Source organism: Drosophila tropicalis, unplaced genomic scaffold (genome assembly GCF_018151085.1).
Source record: "Drosophila tropicalis isolate 14030-0801.00 unplaced genomic scaffold, ASM1815108v1 contig_878, whole genome shotgun sequence".
Classification (NCBI taxonomy): domain Eukaryota; kingdom Metazoa; phylum Arthropoda; class Insecta; order Diptera; family Drosophilidae; genus Drosophila; species Drosophila tropicalis.
This window is the reverse complement of record NW_027173374.1, coordinates 7,988,928-8,008,633: the sequence shown is the minus strand read 5'-3', so window position 1 is coordinate 8,008,633 and position 19,706 is coordinate 7,988,928. Positions and strand designations below refer to the sequence as shown.

The 19,706-nt window shown below is 39.1% G+C and overlaps 1 protein-coding gene across 1 annotated transcript in view; it reads right to left on the bottom strand.

Annotated features, from left to right (window-relative positions):
- LOC137585156 (uncharacterized) overlaps window positions 1-19,706 on the bottom strand; it is a 92,011-nt gene that overhangs the window by 32,019 nt on the left and 40,286 nt on the right. Inside the window, 1 exon segment of the mRNA XM_068300815.1 lies at window positions 7,970-8,057. Coding sequence (XP_068156916.1) covers window positions 7,970-8,057 — 88 coding nt within the window.

The following is a 19,706-nucleotide window of genomic DNA, read 5'->3' as shown; positions in this document are numbered from 1 at the left end:
CGTCACTGTTTGAACCAAAGTACATACATAGAATGCCAGTTGCCAGTTGCTCTTGTTCTTGCTGTTGCCTTTGTCGTTGTAAATGTCAGCCAACTAATATGCAAATTAATCGAAAATTACAACGGGCTATGCTTTTGGCGGTTCTCAAATGTGGGCGTGGCAAGCAGCTATTGTTGAATTACTCGCTGCATGTGCAGCATTTATCGATTTTGCCATGTGCTAAAAGCATATTTACCTTATTATGAACTACAATACTCAACAAAAAACAAAAATATGAAAAAAATAACGGTAAAAGTGGCAGGGTTGAGTTGAAAAAAATGAAAAACACATTATGCAAATCGCATCGGGAGAAGGACATTAATTTGATATCAATCTAGGGGAAAAATAATTTGAATATTAAATATGTATAAACTGACCCATGCATCTATATCTCGATGGATCTCCTTCTTATATATCTGTATGTATATTGTTCACATTGAACTTATCTAACCGAACTGAATCTAACCGAGTTTCTCCCTTAAAAAAGGCCAGACAAATTCAATCAATCAAAGAAGGAAAAGAAATGTCAATGCCGTTACGTGCCCGTAATGAAGTCCTGTCCAAATTTGCCTTTTTCTAAATTAGCACAAATGTCCTTTTTACGACAATGATGGCAATGGCTCTCAGCTTAACTCCTGGTCCGGCCGATGCTGTCGTTGTCCGTTGTCTCTACTTCTGTCTCCATCTCGTTGTCTCTAATTTCTCATTAATTTGCAAGCGAAATCAGTGAACAGAGCTGCCCGCCCCAACACGGGAATGACAACGCTACAAAATGTAACGACAAAACGAGATGAGGCAACGGGGCGTATGAGCGCTCTGTACAAACAGCGGTTGCAAAAAGTGAGAGACAGGAAGAAAGAGAGAGAGAGAAAAAGAGGAATCCCGACTGGACTGATGCCGAATGAATGCTCGTCAGGTGTTTGCGGTGGTTTTTCGAGTATTTTGCCAGAGACCAATGCCAACCAACGTCAACGTTGTCAACGCCACTGCAAAGTCAATAAGAGAGATGGCGAACCCAACGTGGCTTCAGGTCCGACTTCATCCTCTGCTCACCTTCACCATCATCATCACCATGCAGCATCTGGTGAGGCAGGGGAAAATGTTAGCGGTGCTTTCGACTTAATTGAAAGGCGTTTATTTGGCTTTAAAAACGTAAATCAAATTCATTTAATTCTCAGCCCCGCGGGCGCGTACCTTTGTCCTGCAATTACATGGTACTCGACACTTGGCAACTCTGTCCACTTTGAGTTGCTCCGTCCCGCCCAGCCCTGCCATGCCATGCTCTGCTCTTCTCTGTTCTAGCCTGCCCTCTGCTTGCCATGGTGGCGTTCTTCCTGGTGGTGGTGGTAGGTAGCCACATCCGGCAGCTCATTTTATAGCTTGTATTTTAAATAAATTTTCACTCGTATTTCAGGTCCCCTCGACTCAGACAGACAAACGCGCTTGCTGGGCAAGCAAATTTCCATCCTCACGGAACTTTGGGCAAACAAAAGGCTCTCGACATTGCCAGCCATTCGCTTGTGTTGGATTACCTTTGATTAGATTTTTCTTGTTGCCTACGCCGCGGCCGTCTAGGGCGCCGCAGAGTGTCACTCAAGTGTGCCACACCTGACCAGCTGCAGCTCTTGTCTATGTCGTTGACTTTATTGGTCCATGATTATATTACTTTCTTATTTTTTTCTATCCTAGCCTCATTGTGCGCTCTTCTATTTTTTTTTGGGTTTCAACTTTGAATCTCATGTAAACTTGTATATATTTATATATATATATATATATATATTGGCCGTTGAGTGCTTTAAAATTACATTTCCGTGTCGAAATTGCACCTGCGGCTCTAGATGGGGCTCAGGCGGCATCGACCCAGTCGATTGCCCAACCCCAAGAGAAAGCCTGTCATAAAATGGGCCACTCAATCTGTGTGACTCATTGTGTCAAATTATTTGGGGGATTTATGCGTTGGCAGTAATTTTTTTCGCTTCTTTTTGTTGCTTCTTGTTCATTTTTTGTTTCGAAGCGTTTGCTGGCTCTCTCTTTAATGGCAGTCAATTTATTGCCAATAAATTTGTAGCCAAAAAGTTTAGACCAAGGCCAAAAAGGAGGTAGAGAGTAGCAAATTTTTATTTGCCCAAGTGATAAACTTTCAACATATGTGCACGGGGCGCACCACACCCCTGGTGTTTTTTCGATGGGAGGGTAACTCTTGAAAGTTGATTTTCGGGCCGCTTTTTTTTTTTTTTTGGCAACGGCTCAACAATTGAGAGGCCGCCGAGTTGGAGCTAAAACTGCAGTTAAATTCAATTTGTACCACGCTGCCTGCAAATGACAGGCAGCCAAAGTGCCATTTAAAAACGGCAGCCAAAAATTGTCACCCCTGATGCTGAAACTCGTTCTCATCTTCATCTTTATTCCCATCCTCGTTCTCAACGGCGACATCGTCGTCGTCCTCTCATTGCAGCATAATTCCTGGCGTTGCTTTGTTGGCGCGATAAAAAAGTAAGAGAAAAAAAGTTGCTCCTGCCGCATTTGTCCCTTGTTGTCCCTTTTATTTCCGTTGATTTAATTTTAAAAGGCGCCGCCTTGCTCTTCATTTCGCACTGGAGCACTTTTATTTATGTGTATATATTTTAGAAGCGGCGGGGCGCCGTTTTGCAAATTGTTTGGCTTGCCAACTGAGCGCCGTTTAGCTGGCCTGGCCCCAATCTCAATCCCATAGCAGGACATTGTCAGCAAGTCAGTCAGTCAAGCAGTCAACCAGTCAGACAGTTGAGCATTTGGGCACCAACTCTTACCAAGTGGCTTGGCACTCGTGTTTCGCCTTTTGTCAATTTTAATGAATTAATGTGTATTTTATGTGAAAAGTTGCCGCAGCAGCAGCAACAAAAAGTTGGCCACAGCATAAAAGTAAATTACATAAATTTTAAAAGCTGGTCCTGCTGCCTGTCGTCGGCAGTCTGTATTGTCTATTATCTAAACATTAAACCTGTGCAATTTGTTATTGATACCAAACATTTTCTACAAATTGAAAATGAAAATTTTTTTTGGAAATTTGTTTTCGCCATTTAATGATTTTTGGGTTAGCAAAACTTTTTGGCCCATTAAAATTATATTAAAAAGTTTACATGGCACAAACACAATAAGCAAATTTATCCATTCTCGCGTTATTTCCCTTGCCACAACCCCTTCACATTGTTTTGGCAATTCGATTTAATAAAGTGGCCATTTGAAGCCCAAAAGTTTCGATTGGAGTAGGCGTGGTGGATTCTCGATTCTTTCGAGGATTTCGATATGCAATTTTTTGTTTTTTTCTTTGCCATGGATAACTTTTCTGACACTTGGCCACAAATATAAATTGTTGCAAGCGGCATGAAAAAGTGTCAGGCTTTTGCGGTTTGCTTGGCAAAAGTTGTCAACTCATTATTCACACGGCTCACAAGACGTAGGAATACAAGATGCCAGCAGGATAGAGAGATGAGAAGAAGAGAGGCGAGGCGAGGCAAGACGAGGCGAAGATAGCTAAAAGGGAAGCTTGACTGATTTTGCGCGTTTGGGGTGAAAAGTTTTTCGCATTAACTTCCGCTGCACGCCGAGTTGCATTTGAATGCGATTTTGATTTGTCATTCGCAGCCTGGCGACAAAAGCCGCCACCAATGTCGACGGCAATGTCTACGCCAACGCTGACGCCTACTTAGACTTGAAGCGACGATTGCTTCCCAACTTTTTGTGCCACCATTTCCGTCGTTGCAGGCAACAAGAATGGATATAGAGAGGCAGAGGCAACGGGCGAGCCCACTTGTCGCCGATCATTGGTTTCCGTTCCAAGTCCAACTCCAACTCCAAGTCGAACTCGAGAACTTGGCGACGTGCACAAGCGCATTTTGAAGTTTATGAAACATCTCGCCGGAGAGAGAGAGAGAGAGAGAGAGACGTAAAAGCAAAAGCAACTTTCTGAATAGATTAAGTTGAAAGTTTTGCTCATTTTCAGCATCGCCTCAATCGCTGGGCGACATAAAATGATAGCAGGGAGTAGAAAAAATAAAAAATACGAACGAACGAAAAAAAAAACATCATCTTAATGATGTCAATGGCAAAGAGCTAGACTGCAGACGGTAAACCGAAATCAGAAACTTTCTCAAGTGTCATTAAAACTTACCAGGAAAAAAACAACACAAAATAATGCCACACGTTATACTCAAAACTGTCCGACTGTCATATATAAGTCTATACATACTAGAGTTAAGCATTAGCATTACTATTTTTTTAGCATTAAAAAAACAAAAAACAATGCTAATGAACAATTTTTTATTGTTCCCATTTTTCAGAAATTTCTCTAATTAGTGCAGTTCAGTGGGAGAGCACTTCTCTCACTCTTTACCATCGCTGGGCCTATAAAAAAAGCTGCAACTGAGAGGGGACGCATCAGTTAAGCTGCGTTGCTAAGTGAGGTCAGACTGTGCAAGGTCGTCAGGTGAGTAAATTATAATATTTACTATTGTAAAAACAGCATGTCAAGTGATTGCATTATTATTTTTGATACTAATTTAATTACTATTGACAATTTGAAATCTTTAATTAAATATTTTCTCTTTGAAAAACATAAGCTGCTAACTTGCAGATGCAATCCTAATGCATTGGTCACACAATTTGATTAGCATAATAATTAAAAATATTAAAATCAAGAAAACTTTAAAGTTGCTTTTTAAAAAATAGAACAAATTTTGAAAAAATAAGAAAAAAATTAGGAAAATTAAAAAAATTACGAAAATAAAATTGTGTTTTTATTAGCATTATTCATTTTTAGTGCTTATGACAACAGATGGTGTATATGTAACTGTATCTTATTGTTAATTTGAAGACGATTATAAGCATTGCCTTCTTGGTTTTACAATATTCTATTTTCAAAAGTCTTGAGTGAAGACTGCGTTACTATATGTATTATCGAAATTTTGAATTAGTTTTACTTTTCTTGAAGAATAATAACATAACAGGAATATTGGCTTATTTCAAGATTCTTGTGTCCAATGCTGAAGCAAAAAGTCTACAATTTGGGATTGGTTTTACCAAAGTTCAACACAAAAGTGAGAAGCCTTTTGTGGCTAACAATGAGCAACGCAAACAAGACCACACCAACGACGACTGCCAATTACTAAAAATACGACCCTTTTTGATCCATGGACATGAGAATGTAATTCAATTATGAGCTACCAAGGATGTTAATATATGTGCGAGTATATTTAATGATTTTGCGGCAAAATGAAGAAAAAGAAAAACAACAAGAACAAGCATCTTACTAATCATGTGGTCAAATATGAAAGCTGATAACGACTTGGTCTAATCAATGGCAGAATTTGCGTTTGTGCTTTATTTGCCTCTTGTTTATTTATGGTTGAGCCACGACATACCGATATGGGGCATCTTTTGCCCCTAAGGGAGACGTTTGAGGCGGGAGGGTCCATCTTTGCCATGCCTTATGGTAAATATATTGCTTGTAATTAATCAGCACAATTGCTATCTTGTAGTGGTTTGCGGCGACTGCAACGACATCGACAAGGAGGCGCAATTTGTGAGGGAACCGCAGGCGGATAATTGAATTTCAGTTTGCTCCACGAATGGCGTAACTCTACGACCTCTGGCAAGAAAACACTGCAGTCGATGGGCTTCTGGGAAATTCTGAATTTATACGTAGCAGGAGAAGAAGGAGGAGCAGCTCCTTGACTTGGTTTTATGTTCTCGGCCCTTTGAGCGGTCAAATAATTAATTAGCTAAATTAAAATAAGCGCGCCAGCGATATTCATAGGCGATGTGTTTTATGGCCCTTATACGAGAAAGTGTGTATGCCCATTCATTTGGCCAAACAAAAACGTCTCATTATATGGCCTAATCCGATATGGAACTGCCATAACAAAAGTATTTCTATCTATATGTGGGAGAGTGTTTGCGCGTGTGTGTGTGTCTGGGGGAAGGAAACCTTGAATGTCTTTTGTGTTGTGTTTCTGTGAAAGTGCTGATTGATTTGGATATCTTTGACGGGATTATGGTTACCAAAACAAAAGTAGAATTGAGTTTTATATATGTACACACGTATATATATATATATCATTTATTTGTGTATGGTGGTAGGTGGTAGTTTACATACATATAAATACTCAGAAAGTATTAACCGCTTTCCCATACGGTTCCTCCTAATGAGCTCCTTTGACTGCCACAAAGAAAACCCGCAGAAACTTCAAGCATTTGTATGAACATGTATGTATAAATCATATAAATTGCCAACATGGAGAGCAGATACACACACACACACACATACACAGAGATGCCCACCCAGTTGGAAAGTTTGTTGTGTTGTTGCCGCATTGAAAGTTTCAGTTAATTAAAAAAAAAAAAAAAAAAGGAAACCAGAACACAGAGAGACAGAGCACTGAGAAAAGCAGAAAGCAAAAGGCAAAAGCTCTGAGCAAAAATTGTTGTATAAATTTTGCTCTTTATGCACGACTAAATGAAAAATCTACCCATGAGTGTTGTTAACCTGATGATGAAAAGTAGGTAAACTGCGGCAGCAAACGTCGACAGCGGCAGAGCATTTGCGATTATTTCCCACGCGGGCACTCAAAACATAAAGAGCAAGAGCAATAAATTAAAAGGCAACGTTCTAGACGATGTCGAAGACGATGACTACGTTGACGTTGATGAAGATGACAACGACGACAAGGACGACGACGATGTCCTGGCATAAAGATAGGATATCCGAAATGGGGTTTTAGCTTTATCATTGCAGTCGCCGTTTTTCGTTTGCGGTTATTTGGCTACTTGAGGTGCAAATGAAAAATGTAATTATTTTCTAGAAGGGAAATTTTCATTTTCACCATTTGCCTGCCATTATGAGCAGCAAGAAGCAGCCGCGAATTACATAACTTAAAAGGCCAAAAACCATTAAATGTTTAAATAAATAGTTGCCTAGCTAAATGAGTTCAACAAAAAAAATAGTAGTAAGAAAACGAAAATTTGGGGCAAATAGCTTGGGGCTGGGGCTATATGAATAAAGCAAAGGATAGTAAGTAAGTGGGGTAAAGTAGCTGCAATTGGGGGCCAGGCAAGAGCTCGTCTCGGCTTGACTCGTTTCGGCTCGAATACTGCTCATTAATTAAGAAAGTGGCAAATGAAAGAGCCGCGGAACACGCTCACTGCTCCCCCTGCTCGGCATTTCTTGGTCTATATAAATCTGTTTTATTTGCTTTTCCTTGTTTCTACTCTAATACATATATTTTTCTTTTTTCTTCATCTTTGTGGCATTCACTTTGCGTTTGTTTACTTTGGTTTCGTACCGTCCTCGTTGACGGGGGCTACGGACTTCATTGCATTTTCCAGGCTTAAAAAAATATATACAGAAAATAATACAAAAAAAAACAAAACAAAAAAAAGAATGTCGAAAATTAAATTATTAATTTATTGCTCGTTGCTGTGGGGCCAGACTGTGTCCTGATTTCAACAGAACATTTTTTCCCCTGTTTTTTTATTTTATTAGCAAACAAAGTCAAAAAAAGGTAAACTTGGCCATTTCGAATTTGCAATACTCTTTCAAGTGTAGCAGTGAAAATAAAACTAAAAGGTAAATAGCTGATATATTCAAATTATATGCGGCATATAGAGTACACATTTTGCGGCTGCTGTCAGGGAAAAAAGTGCTTTTTGACCCTAATTATTAATTAAGCTGAACGTAGACTGGCCTGGCCATAGGCTTCTTCACTCGCCATTTGTTTGTTTATTTAACAATTTTCCCATTTCGGTCGTGTATAGCACAAGTGCAGAAAAATGTTGTTTGATTGAAGTTAATGTGCCGATAGCTTATACAGAAGCATTACCAAAGGAAATCCGTAATTAAAAAGCACTTAAGTCTATAAAGAATTAATTTTTCGTATATTTTTTTGGCACTTACGATATTTCTCCGAATGGTGTGAATGCATCCTTCAGCTGTTGCGTTTCAATTTCGGCACTCAAATCACCCACAAAAATGTGAAACTGTTCTGTAAATATAGAAAAACAGAAAAGGAAAGAGTTAGATAATGTCCATTTAAGCATTTCTCTTTCGGCAAACGGCAAAACGGAACTGAAGAGTTTCAGATGGTGTTGTGGCACACTCAGTGCACTTGATGAATCCGACAGACACTTGAGCCGGAAAGCTGGCAACAGTTGCCACTTGCTGAAATCGTGCGATTGCAATGTGCCATTTCAACCAAGCTGCTTTTGGGTTTGGGCCTATGTCGTCTGCTTGGTATCTGTTGCTGATTTGGGGCTTGACATTATCAAATGCCGCTTGTCAGACTGCCACCTCTGTAAAGTCGACCGCAGGCTGCTGCTATTTCTGTTGCTCCGGCTATTTTCAATGCATAGAGACACCCACTCATACACACACCCACATACACCCACGTATAGTGTCTGAGCGAAGACCAAGAGGTGGGGGAAATGCTCTTGATCCAGTTGCATCTGGGCGCAGGTGGACACAAGTGTCGCCCAAGTCCAAACACAAATGTGGCAACGTGTCATGTTTGTATGCACGCGCAGTGACAAACTGTCTAGGTTCTCATGCCAGAATGTATTCCCTGGTCTGGGGTTCTAGTTCTGGTTATTGCAACCAGCCACTCTGCTTTTTGGCTCTCGTCCTCATCCGTGCCGAAATGACATAGTTTCGCATTACAAGGAAATTGCACTTGAATGTGCCAGCTAGCTGCTACTACTAGGAGTAGAAGTTGTAGTTGCCGGTGTGGTGGGCGTGGTAGTCTATACCCTTCTACCCCACAGCGTTTTATATCTATGTAGTGGAAACGTAGTTGACAAATATGCCAAAAAAAAAAAAAAAAAACCAAAATGAAATGAAATAAAATAGAGGACACTAGACGCCCTCCATAGCATTAGCAATGTGTCCCAACTCCTGTCGCTAGTCCCCCAACCTACGTTGTGTCTGTGGGGCCATGGTTATTTGGGGTCCATCTGTCCGTCTGAACGATAGGAAGTTGTGCTAAGCGTCATTTCCGTTGTTTTGAGTGATTGCAATTGAGATACGGTTTTTGTGGTTTTTTTCGGTTCTCTGTCTGTTCACTAACAATGAGTACGTGTTCTGTAAACTGTCCTCACTTCTATACAAACCTCTTTTTTCCTGACTTTTGGGGTGAATTTAGAATCGTTTTAAATTTGCTCAATCTGCAATTTATATAATTACATATTTTTGATTTTTCTTCTTAGATATTTCTTCTTAGATAATTTCCTGTAAATTTCAAATCGCAAGATTTACCAACAATTTAAACTTTGTTTGATATTTGGCAATAACCTATACCATTTATGCACAATTGTGCATAAAATTTGTAATGGCCATGGGAAAAAGTTGTGTTTTTTTCACCCAATTGGTCAGTGGCAAAACAATTTAAGAAAAATAGAAAGCAGAGAGAAATACAGTTTATGTGTCTGCTATTTGTTTGTAGCGGTCGTAATTTTTGAAATGCGACGATTGGCCAATTAAGTTCCAGTTCATAAAATTTGCATCAAGAGGCGGCTATTGACCCCTGAACCAAGTACCCATGTAGGTGGGTTATAATTAAGATTTAAAATTTTGCCTATACGACTGGAAACAATTAAAGAGAGATAGAGTGGAGAGGTCTGACCTCACAATAAAGCCGTGGCAACATGGAAACGAGCATAAAGCAGCCCGAGGCGTTATACATAAATTCGCAGCCCAACACCAGCGAATGAAAATGAGCAAACATCAGCAACAGCAGCGGCAGCGGCAGCAGGAGGAGAAGAAGGTGGATGAAAAAGCGTTTGCGGAAACGGGGAAATGTAATTCAACATAAAAATATCGTAAATCTTAAATTAGAAATTTCGCACATTAAAAACTTGGAAATTGCATTTGGCTTTGCCTTCATCTTGCCTTTCTTCCCCTTATCCATTCATGAAATCCATGCCAGCAAAGGGCAAAGGATCTGACGAAAATTCCCCAAAAGCTAGGCTCCGTTTCTGTGTGTGTTTGTGCTTGTATTTGTATGCTGCACAGCATGCGGTAACCAAGGACTAAGGGTAGCTGCTGGAAAGAAGGGACTGCCTGGACCAGGACCCGTATAAAGTCCATTGGCGCACATTTTTAATGAGTTGGACATAAAAAAGTTTTAGCTTTTTGAAAAGCTGGCGCTGAAATGAAGCCAATGAAACACTCACACACACACACATATACATCTATACATTTAGATAGACGCAGAGTTGAGACAGGGCTGTTGGCCATTGTCTCTAGTGGCACTCGCATTTCGCATCGTTGTTTGTTGGGTGTTGTCCTCCTTGTCGTCTGCTGTTTTATTGCATAATCGTGAGTCAATCAGCGACCTGAGGGAGTCGTACTACATTCACGTCTATACCCATTCTTCGCATCTTCCGCCTTGGCCCCACCCCTTCCCTGCAGTAGTTGTCTTCATTCTCTTTCGACCTTCATCAATGCATGTCAGCTAATAAATACGTGCTGCATCCTGAGGGACGACCAGTGTAGCAAGCAGCTGAACGGGAGGTAACTGCAACAATTCCCCATACAATTAAATTTCACTTCAGTAGTTTTGCTTTAATTTGCCGAATTTCATTGAAAAAACGCGCGCATATCAAATATTGCGCATACGCCACATGGTCCGCCCACCAAAAAACCCCATTCTACATTGTACCATCTGCGAATTGTGATAATAATTTGCACTAATTTGACTAAAATTATAGCTTGTTGTTAATGCGCTTCAATTTGCTGATATTTTCTATTGGATTTCCTGTGGTTTTCGGTTTGCAAAATGTTTGCAGATTTGCCGATTATAATCAAAACGAAAAATTGTATTAAACCAGAATGCAGAGTGCAGAGGTTACAAAATGAATGCAGACAATGCCATCATACCATTATCATCAGCATCATTCTTCATAATAATAATAATAATAATAATACAAGCATGTAAATAAAAGGACTACAAAAAAGTGATGAGAGCACCATCATTATGCAAACTGAAACAAGTGGAATTAAGCCACGAATGGAACGATAAGTGAATGTATTTAAATTACAAAAACTATGTATAAACATTAAAATAATGCGACCATACATACGTAAGCCTGCTGGCAGCTTTTCGGTTCACGTCATTCTTGGAAATCAAACAAAACTTGTTCGGCTTGAAGTTGCCGTTTGAAGTTGGAAGTGTGGGTAAATAATCCTTGCAACAGTTTGTTTTGTATGCCGGGAGGGGGAAAAAAGTAAACCTATGGCAGTAGGTTCATGCATATGCATTAAATACTATTTCTAGAAACTTAAAACTCCTTGAAATGCTCTTACCTACGTCTGCACCCTTCGGGGCAGTGTGCATAAATTTCATGGCAACTGTTTACCTTCATTTAGGCCCAGTCAGTGAAAACTGAACTCGAGTAAAGCATCGACTTCTGCTGCCGAAACCCCCATCCCTTCTTTTGGTCTCTCGCGCCTTGGGGGCCATGCTGGGAATGCTGTTTTGGCATGCGTCCAATAGGCAAGAGGTGAACTCGGGAGTGACTACAAATGTGGTTGAAATATACGCGAAAAGCGGCAAACCGCAAAAGTAGATGAACAAACACAAATGTGCCAGGTCAAATCGTTGGAAAAACCATCACCATGGCAAGGTTGAAAGGGGTTGCAGGGTGTGGAGAAAAAGAGAACTGAAGGGCAGCAGATGGATGGCAAGTAGAGTGGAGCAGAAACAAACACTAATACTTATGGAATGGTAAATGTGATGGACACAGACATATGTACATATATGTCGATTTCAGTCTCCCCCTTTCTCGCTCTGTTCGTCTGTATGCATTTGAGTGTATGTGTGTGCGTGTGTGTGTGTGGCAACAAATGCAAATACAAATATAAACACAGACGCTAACTAACCACAGGTATGTGTATGTGTGTATGTTCTTCTTATGTACATATGTATTTATATGGCAGGCTGCGATGCAAACATATGGGGATGAATATATATTGGGATTTCCATGTTGGCGCATTTTGATGTATTTTCAACGGAAATTATGCTACAATGCCACTTGTACTACAACAGCAGCAACAACAAGGACGAAGCTCCGAAACAACAATAAAACGGATAGATGAAAAGGATAATGGACATACATATGTATATGCATAAGTGCAATGAGACCCGAGATATGCCTCAATATTGCTGTACATTTTTCATATGGACCACTCGACGCTAAAATGCATTGCCCCTTGAATTAAATCAACAGCAATTCATGCTGAAAACCTTCTCTAATGACAACAACCACAGCAACAACAATAACAATGATTCAACACTAATCCCATTCAGTTTGAAGATCTAGTTAGATGCAGCATTATTGCCAGGGGCAACAGGCACTACCAGTTCCTCTGTCTGTCTGCCTGAAATATTAAATCTTGACCAAAAATAATTGTTTGCCAAGTAAAAATAAACCTAGCATTGACATTAATCCCATCGACAAAGGAGACCATATCTACATTTGTTTTAATTGGAAGGACTTTACCATGAACCCAAGCACCCAAGCACTACTCTTCTCCATCCACTGAAATATTGTTGAAAACTTGAATATGTTTAATTGCGATTGGAAATGAATACAGATTCAATCTGCATTCAGCTATCACTGATTTCTATGTGTGTGAGATGAAGAAACTGCTCATTCAGCAATTTGTAATTAAACATAGTTACTAAGTAAAAAAAAAAAAACGGAATGAGCATTTGTGTAAATAATATTACTCGAAGCATGTTAGTTAACGAATATTACCAGATTTGCATGATTTATACCTTTAGTTGATAACCTTTTAATATGGCTTCATGTGCAGAAGCAACTATATTTGAATTATTTTATTGAGCTTAAAGATATGCAAATAAATATTTACAAATATTGCTCCTAGAAACACTTTTACAAACTAAATCTTGGTTTTAGCTAAGATTGAATCTTAACATACATCAATCTTAATTGGTAATTTTATTCTTGAGAATCGAAATGATGTAGAAACTATAATTATGCTTCAAATAATATTGACTTACAAAGCCAAATAAGTTAGTAACCATTTGTACAAGTAAACACAAAGGATATGATAATTCAAAGGGCTTATGTCGTTAATCGATTCCGATTACACCTTCCACTACGGCCTCATTACCGATGTAACATCTGGATATGTGGGTGTATGTATGTATATCTTATTAGTTGTCAATTAAGTTTGGTTCTTCAACGCCAACAGTGACAGCTGTCAAGTAATCGAAATTGGTCAATGGCCAGCATTGTCGACTGTAATGTTTGCTTTGGCAAAATGATTTATGGTTGCCAGCATATTGAATGAGCTTTCAAGGTGCCTTTGTTTTCACAGAAGGTTTTCTCATTTGCTGTTTCCATTAAGCAAAAAATGGAAAGCGTTTCTTTGTCAAATGGATAAAGAACAGAATTGTGGAAAAGTGTCACAGAATTGAAGGTAGAGCAAAAAGTGGAATTCCATAAACACGCGACCTCAAAGCATTGCATATGCAAGGGGAGAAATATTATGCATACATACTTGGAATCCGTATTGCGATCCCCAACACAAACAAATCCACACATACACACACACACACACACAATAGAAAAGAGAAAACCTAATAAGCTTTTGTGCAACTGCAAGCCGTTGTGTTCCAACCAACTCGCAGAAAGCTAATTCAAATACATGGCACAAAAGGTGAGTGAGAGAAAAGAAGATGGCGCCCCATACATCCGTGTTTGTGCAGAAAAAAAAAAAAAATAAACGAGATTTTGCTTGCCGCAGTTGCACAAGGCCCCTAACATTTAGCTGGCGGCAACAATGGCGGCAATGTTTATCAGTAGAAGCAGCAGGAGTAGGAAATGGTGGCGGAGTGGGATGTGGGGGGTATATTAACACGCGCCCCAATAAGTATGCAATGCTCTGTGACATTTTTAACGCTTCTAACAAAGCACTGTGGGACGCCGAGCCGTTTTTTGAGCACTTTATTCAAAAATATATGATTTATAATAATTTTCAGTCTCATTACATTGCGTGAGGTAATAAATATATTTTGCAATTATTTTTAGAGATAATGGGCGTGGCATCTCGCTTCCACGGCGAAAAAAACCGTATTTTGCCCAAAAAAGTATGCAAAGTATTTTATCAAACACAATACTTTTCATACAACCGTTATGATTTTAATAATTTCTTTAAATTTAGGGCCAAGATTCATAGAAAAATCTAGAAAATGTTCCTAAAGTTGATCAATATCATTATCAGCATAAGTAATACAGACACTTGAAGCAAGCAACTGCTTCTGTCGGCCGCGGAATTGGTTAAATGCATTTGGAAGCTTTTTTGTAAGCTTAAAGAGAAAATCAAGGGTTCGGAATGTCCATTTTTATGCGGAAAGTGTTTTTAAAATCTGCGATTCTATTGTTTTTCTTGGCGTGAAGGTTTGGCTTATATGTATAGCAACCAGCAACCTTGTAATATACCTTTCCGCTTTTAGTAGTAAACCTTATTTTCTGATTCGTACTACTCTTTGTGTGTGCATAAATGAGACATTAAAGTCGCGGAAACGATTTTTGTGCTGTTATTGGAGGTATTCCCTATTATTCGAAAGGTCGTATGCATCTGCCATCTAAAAGATTGAACTTAAAAATATCCAAATTGGTCCTATATGTTTTGGTGCAATAAAAAAAAAACGCCTTGTATTCAATTATAATTTCGCATCTAACACACCTGGAGCACTGTACACTACATGCGCCTGCAACCTATGAACATTAACTCGATATGCTTTATTCCTTAATCGTTTTTTCCTGCTATATTAAAATCGCGTCCATAGCAGAAATTTGAGGTTATTCGCTAAAAAGTTAAATTGCAAAAAAAGTGGTTATTTGTGGACATTGAGACTTTTATATTTTACAAAGAATTGATTATTCTATCCAATAGTAAAAGTTTTAAACTGCACACTGGTAAACATTTTTTTTAAACTTTACCTAAAGTTAAGATTTTGTTATAAGTTTTGTTTTTGCGAGTTGCTCAGAATGACACAAATTTTAAGGCACACACCTAAACTTGTTACAAATTAAATATATTTACACATAGTACAAACCCGACTTTTTCAATTGCATCAACAGTTTTATCAATAACTTTCTTCTTTCAAAAGTTATATACACTTATAGTGAAGCAACAATTTGCAATAAACGGAAGGGAATTCATTCTGTTCCCAACACTGGTTTTCAACAATGTTATTCTCGAAAGTGTTGAAAAAATTTGAAAAAGCAAGTATGCAGAAATATGCATTGATGTTCTACCTATAAAGTGGCATCAAAACATTTCGATTTCATTAACTTTTAAAAATTGACTTAAGTGCTCAAAAAACGGCTCGGCGTCCCTATGTGCAAAGGCTGCAACAACAACAACAACAGCAACAATGACGAGTAGCAGCTGCTTTTGCTCGCCTGACTGACTGTCTGTCTCCCTTTCTGTCCATCTGTCTGTCTATCTACCTAACTACCTTCATCCTGACTAGGCTCCACATACACACAGCTGACACCGTCTGTTGCACAGGAAATCGCTATTACAGTGAGTCAAAAGCACACATGAGCCCCACTACTCCAGCAACAGCTACAGCTACAACGTTATATGCCGGGTGACAAAATTAGATTTAAATACGATGCGCCCGCAATGCTTTAGGCGAAATGTCACCGCATGTCCTGCTGCTGTTGCTGATGAAAATGAGCTGTCGACGTGATGATTCCCCCAAGCATCAGTGTATATGTGGCATATGTGTAAAAATAAGTGTTATAACCATCTACATCGATTGCTTTAAACTTAAAAAGCTGTTTAAGTTTTGGCCTAACTAAATGTAATCAAATAAACTGCAAGTGAATGGTTTTACTATAGCTTACGAAAAGGACTAAAAAAGAAAAAAAACAGAATGGAAAGGAAAAAAATCAATTTAACTCTATATTTACACTTATGTGAAAAGTTTTTCAATGAAATCCAAGACGATGCTGCTACCCCCACACTCTAAATCGACAAAGCACAATGGAACACAGATGAAAAGCTGATTATCAAAAGTATTTTCAATGCTCAAAAAATGTATTTTCTTTACTAAAGCTCTAGATAATTAAAAATCGATTTATTTTATTAAACAATTGATTCCATTTCAAGAATAAATACATATATTCACATTGAGCGGTTTATTTTAGTGTCATTTGTGACTGCTTTGTTTCACATTGACGCCCATTGTCAATCATCATCCACCAGACCACCAGCCTCAGTCAGTTATAGCCCCCGCCTCACTTTGCTGTCATTATAAAACGTATAACGAAAACGATTCACAGTAATGCCAACACTTTGCCACCAAAGCAGTGTGTACCTTCCTCTCTTTCATCCGATCTGTGCCGATGCCTTGCGCTTCCCTTACATTGTTGTTAAATGAAGAAAGTATTTTTCAAATGCGAATTTCCGTTATGCGCGTCGCGTTGTACATGAAGACATTTTTGACTATTGTCTGGAGGAACTGAAGGAGCCGAACAACAACAGCAACAAAGTCGCTCTGCGAAACTATTGCCAATGACAACGGCGACAGTGTCGGCGGCAGTGAGAACGACGCTGATGATGGCAAGCGTTTCCGACTTTTCTTGTTGCTATTGCCATTGTCGCTGCTGCTTCTGCTGCCGTTGCTGCTCAACACACAAAACATTGAATGACATTATCCTTTATTGCTTATCCCACGCTTGCCGCACTGGGTTCTCTGTATCCTGGGTCCTGCCGACAGCTGCTGTGCGCTGTGCACATTGACACAAGAATGGATGGACTGGAGCTTGAAGCTGAAGCCAGCTAGTCTGAGCAAAAGTCAAAAGGGCATAAGAGGCGTATGCGTGATATTAACTATGACTACTGGGACGCAAGGGGAAAGGCCATGGCAATTGGGGAACGGAGTAAGAGGCGGAGGTGGGGGCGAAAGGCAATCGGTGCTGGCCGCATTGTGTCCGCTAGGACAAACTTTTTCATTTCCCCGCGGAAAAATTTTCAAAAATTTCATTTCACAACGGCTGAGGAAAAACTTTGCACCAAAGACATAGAAACTAGTTAGAAGTGCGGATGTTGGATGGCGGGGCAGGATGCCGGGACCCAACAAAGCTGAAAAAAGTCATGTCGTTCTTTTGCTAGTTGGCCTTGCTCTCCTTCTCTCTCCTTCTTTTTCTGTCTTTCACCCTTACAAACACAAGCGCACACACACACATACATACACGCACAGATTGAATGAAATAAAGTATTCAAATAAAATATGCTAAAATCTTTGAAGTACTTCAAATAGGATAAAAAAAATGAAGCAGAAACGTGCAAAAAAAACCAAAACGACGAAACGAACAAAAAGAAAATGTCGAAAACTTTTGCACCATCTCGCTAGAGCTGGAGAAAAATTGCAAAGCTAGCAAAAGCAAAAGCTTCAAATAAAGAACTTGGAAAGAAATGTAGAAATGGCTGGCGAAATGGAGAAATGGCAAAGCAAGGCAAAAGTAAATATCGTTTATGTTGTCATAACGCGCCATACCCTCAAGCCTCAAGCCAAGATGCCCACACCCAACGTACTTCAATTTTTGACACCCGCCTCACCCACAATTGCCTTGGAATTTTTGTGCCTTATCATTTGAATTTCTCGACGTGTTTGCAAAGCTTCAGTTGGAGCCGATAAAGATGCGATAAAGTGAGAACAAGTTGAGTTGTATGCGATAGGAAGAGGGAGAGTGAGAGAAACAGACCGAGTCAGTGGCAAAAGTTTTGGCCGAATTTTGACTTTTTCGTCGGTTGACTTGACGGACGTTGGTTCGGCTAGCAAAATTGCCAATTTGTGTAAATTATTGGTTCAACTTGTTGTCGTCCAGGCATCTCAAATTGGCGGGCATGACGACCAAGCTGAGCTAGGAGGAGAGGAAGGAAGAGAGAGAATGGTAAACCAGAGCAAAGTTTGTCGGTTGGTCGTTTTGTGACCGCTTTACAACTTTATTACATAGTCTGCTTTTGTGCGCTTGTCAAATTAATATAATTCTTTTTCCCTTTCTTATAATTTCTCTTCTTTTTTTTTGTTATTTTACAAATCGTTGCTCAACTATTTTTGTTTCTAGGGCAATATGCATGTATGTATGTGTCGCTTTTAGCATAGTTAATTACGCAAAACTATTGCATAAAACTTTGGATTGCCGCAAAAGTTAAACAAAAAAAAAAAAAAACAAAAACACTACCAAGGCTTTGAAAATTTGATTAAAAATTCATATGTATTTGCATGAAAATTTGTTCTATGTAAGCGGCAGAGACCTAAATGGGTCGCACTCATGTAAAATGCACAGCTGTTCAGTGTAATTTGACTGCAAATAAAATATACATATATAAAAGCGTCACATGTGTGTAAATTTGTCTTGGGCTCTATTGTTAGCTTTTCCATTGCCAAAGAAACACATAGCTCAACTCAAACAACGCTCGACAAAGTTGAAATAATTAACAATCTTTTTATACAGCCATTAGAAATATGTCAAGGGAAAAAATAAAAGTCTTTATTTTACAATTTTCAATTCTAAATTAAAAAACTGTAATTTTGAAAGAACCAATAATTAATAAACTTTTTAATTCTAACAATCGTAAAGATAGAAACAACTTGTCAATGGTCAATGTATAAAAATTGGCTCTCTCACTCTCTTACTCTACGACGCCATTTACACATATTGGCCAGATTGAACTGATTCTACTTCTGATTGACATGAATTGACTTCGACTCAACCCATTGGCCTCCGCAACCAGTGCCTTTTTTTAGACTTTGTGCGAATTCTATGCTATGTCTGGGTCTGTACTTCTTATTTACCTTTTGTTTGTATTGACGTTTTTTCTTTGGTTTTGTTGACATTGTAGAAGTGTCGAATGGAATGGTGTAGTTTTTATTGGTGTATGTACTGGGGCTTTTTGAACCAATCTCTAGCGGCAATTTCATCAAATTGTCATATCAAATTTTTGCTGTCTAACAACCGCGATGATTTGGTGCTACAAAGGCAGAAAGCATTCGTCGAATACAAAACATTTATGGTTCAATCGTGGCAATAACGTTCAATTTGTGTGACTACACAAAAACCAAATGGAAGAATATGCAACTATAGACAGATACAAAAGTAAAAGACCAAAGCCAAATGGTTTGTTCAATAAAAACCAAACAAGGACAACTAGCTAACCACAGAATGACTTTTAGCACAAGCATTTCTAGGCAATTAGAGCGTTAAGATTGCGATAGCAATACCAATGCCAATACCAATACCAAACCAATACCGATGCCAAAGCCCTATTGCTACTGTAGAGTTTTTGTAGGTTGGCAACGTGGCGCATACGCAATATTCGCATGCTGTAGACTGCACAGCATAAGCCCATGCAATATTTTGCATGTTTGGTTGCCTTCTTCTATGCTCTGCTTAGTCAAGGAAACCAGTTTAAAGTGATCCAAGGCAATGGCAAAGGCAAAGGCAAGCCACAATTATTGATGTCTCAATTTCCTTTGCCAAATCACCTATTACAAATCGACTGGCAGCTTGGTTTCACATTTGTTGTCGTTGTTGTTGTTGCTTTTTACTCATCGATAGGTTGGTTTGTTGGTTTTTACAACAGCTCTTGC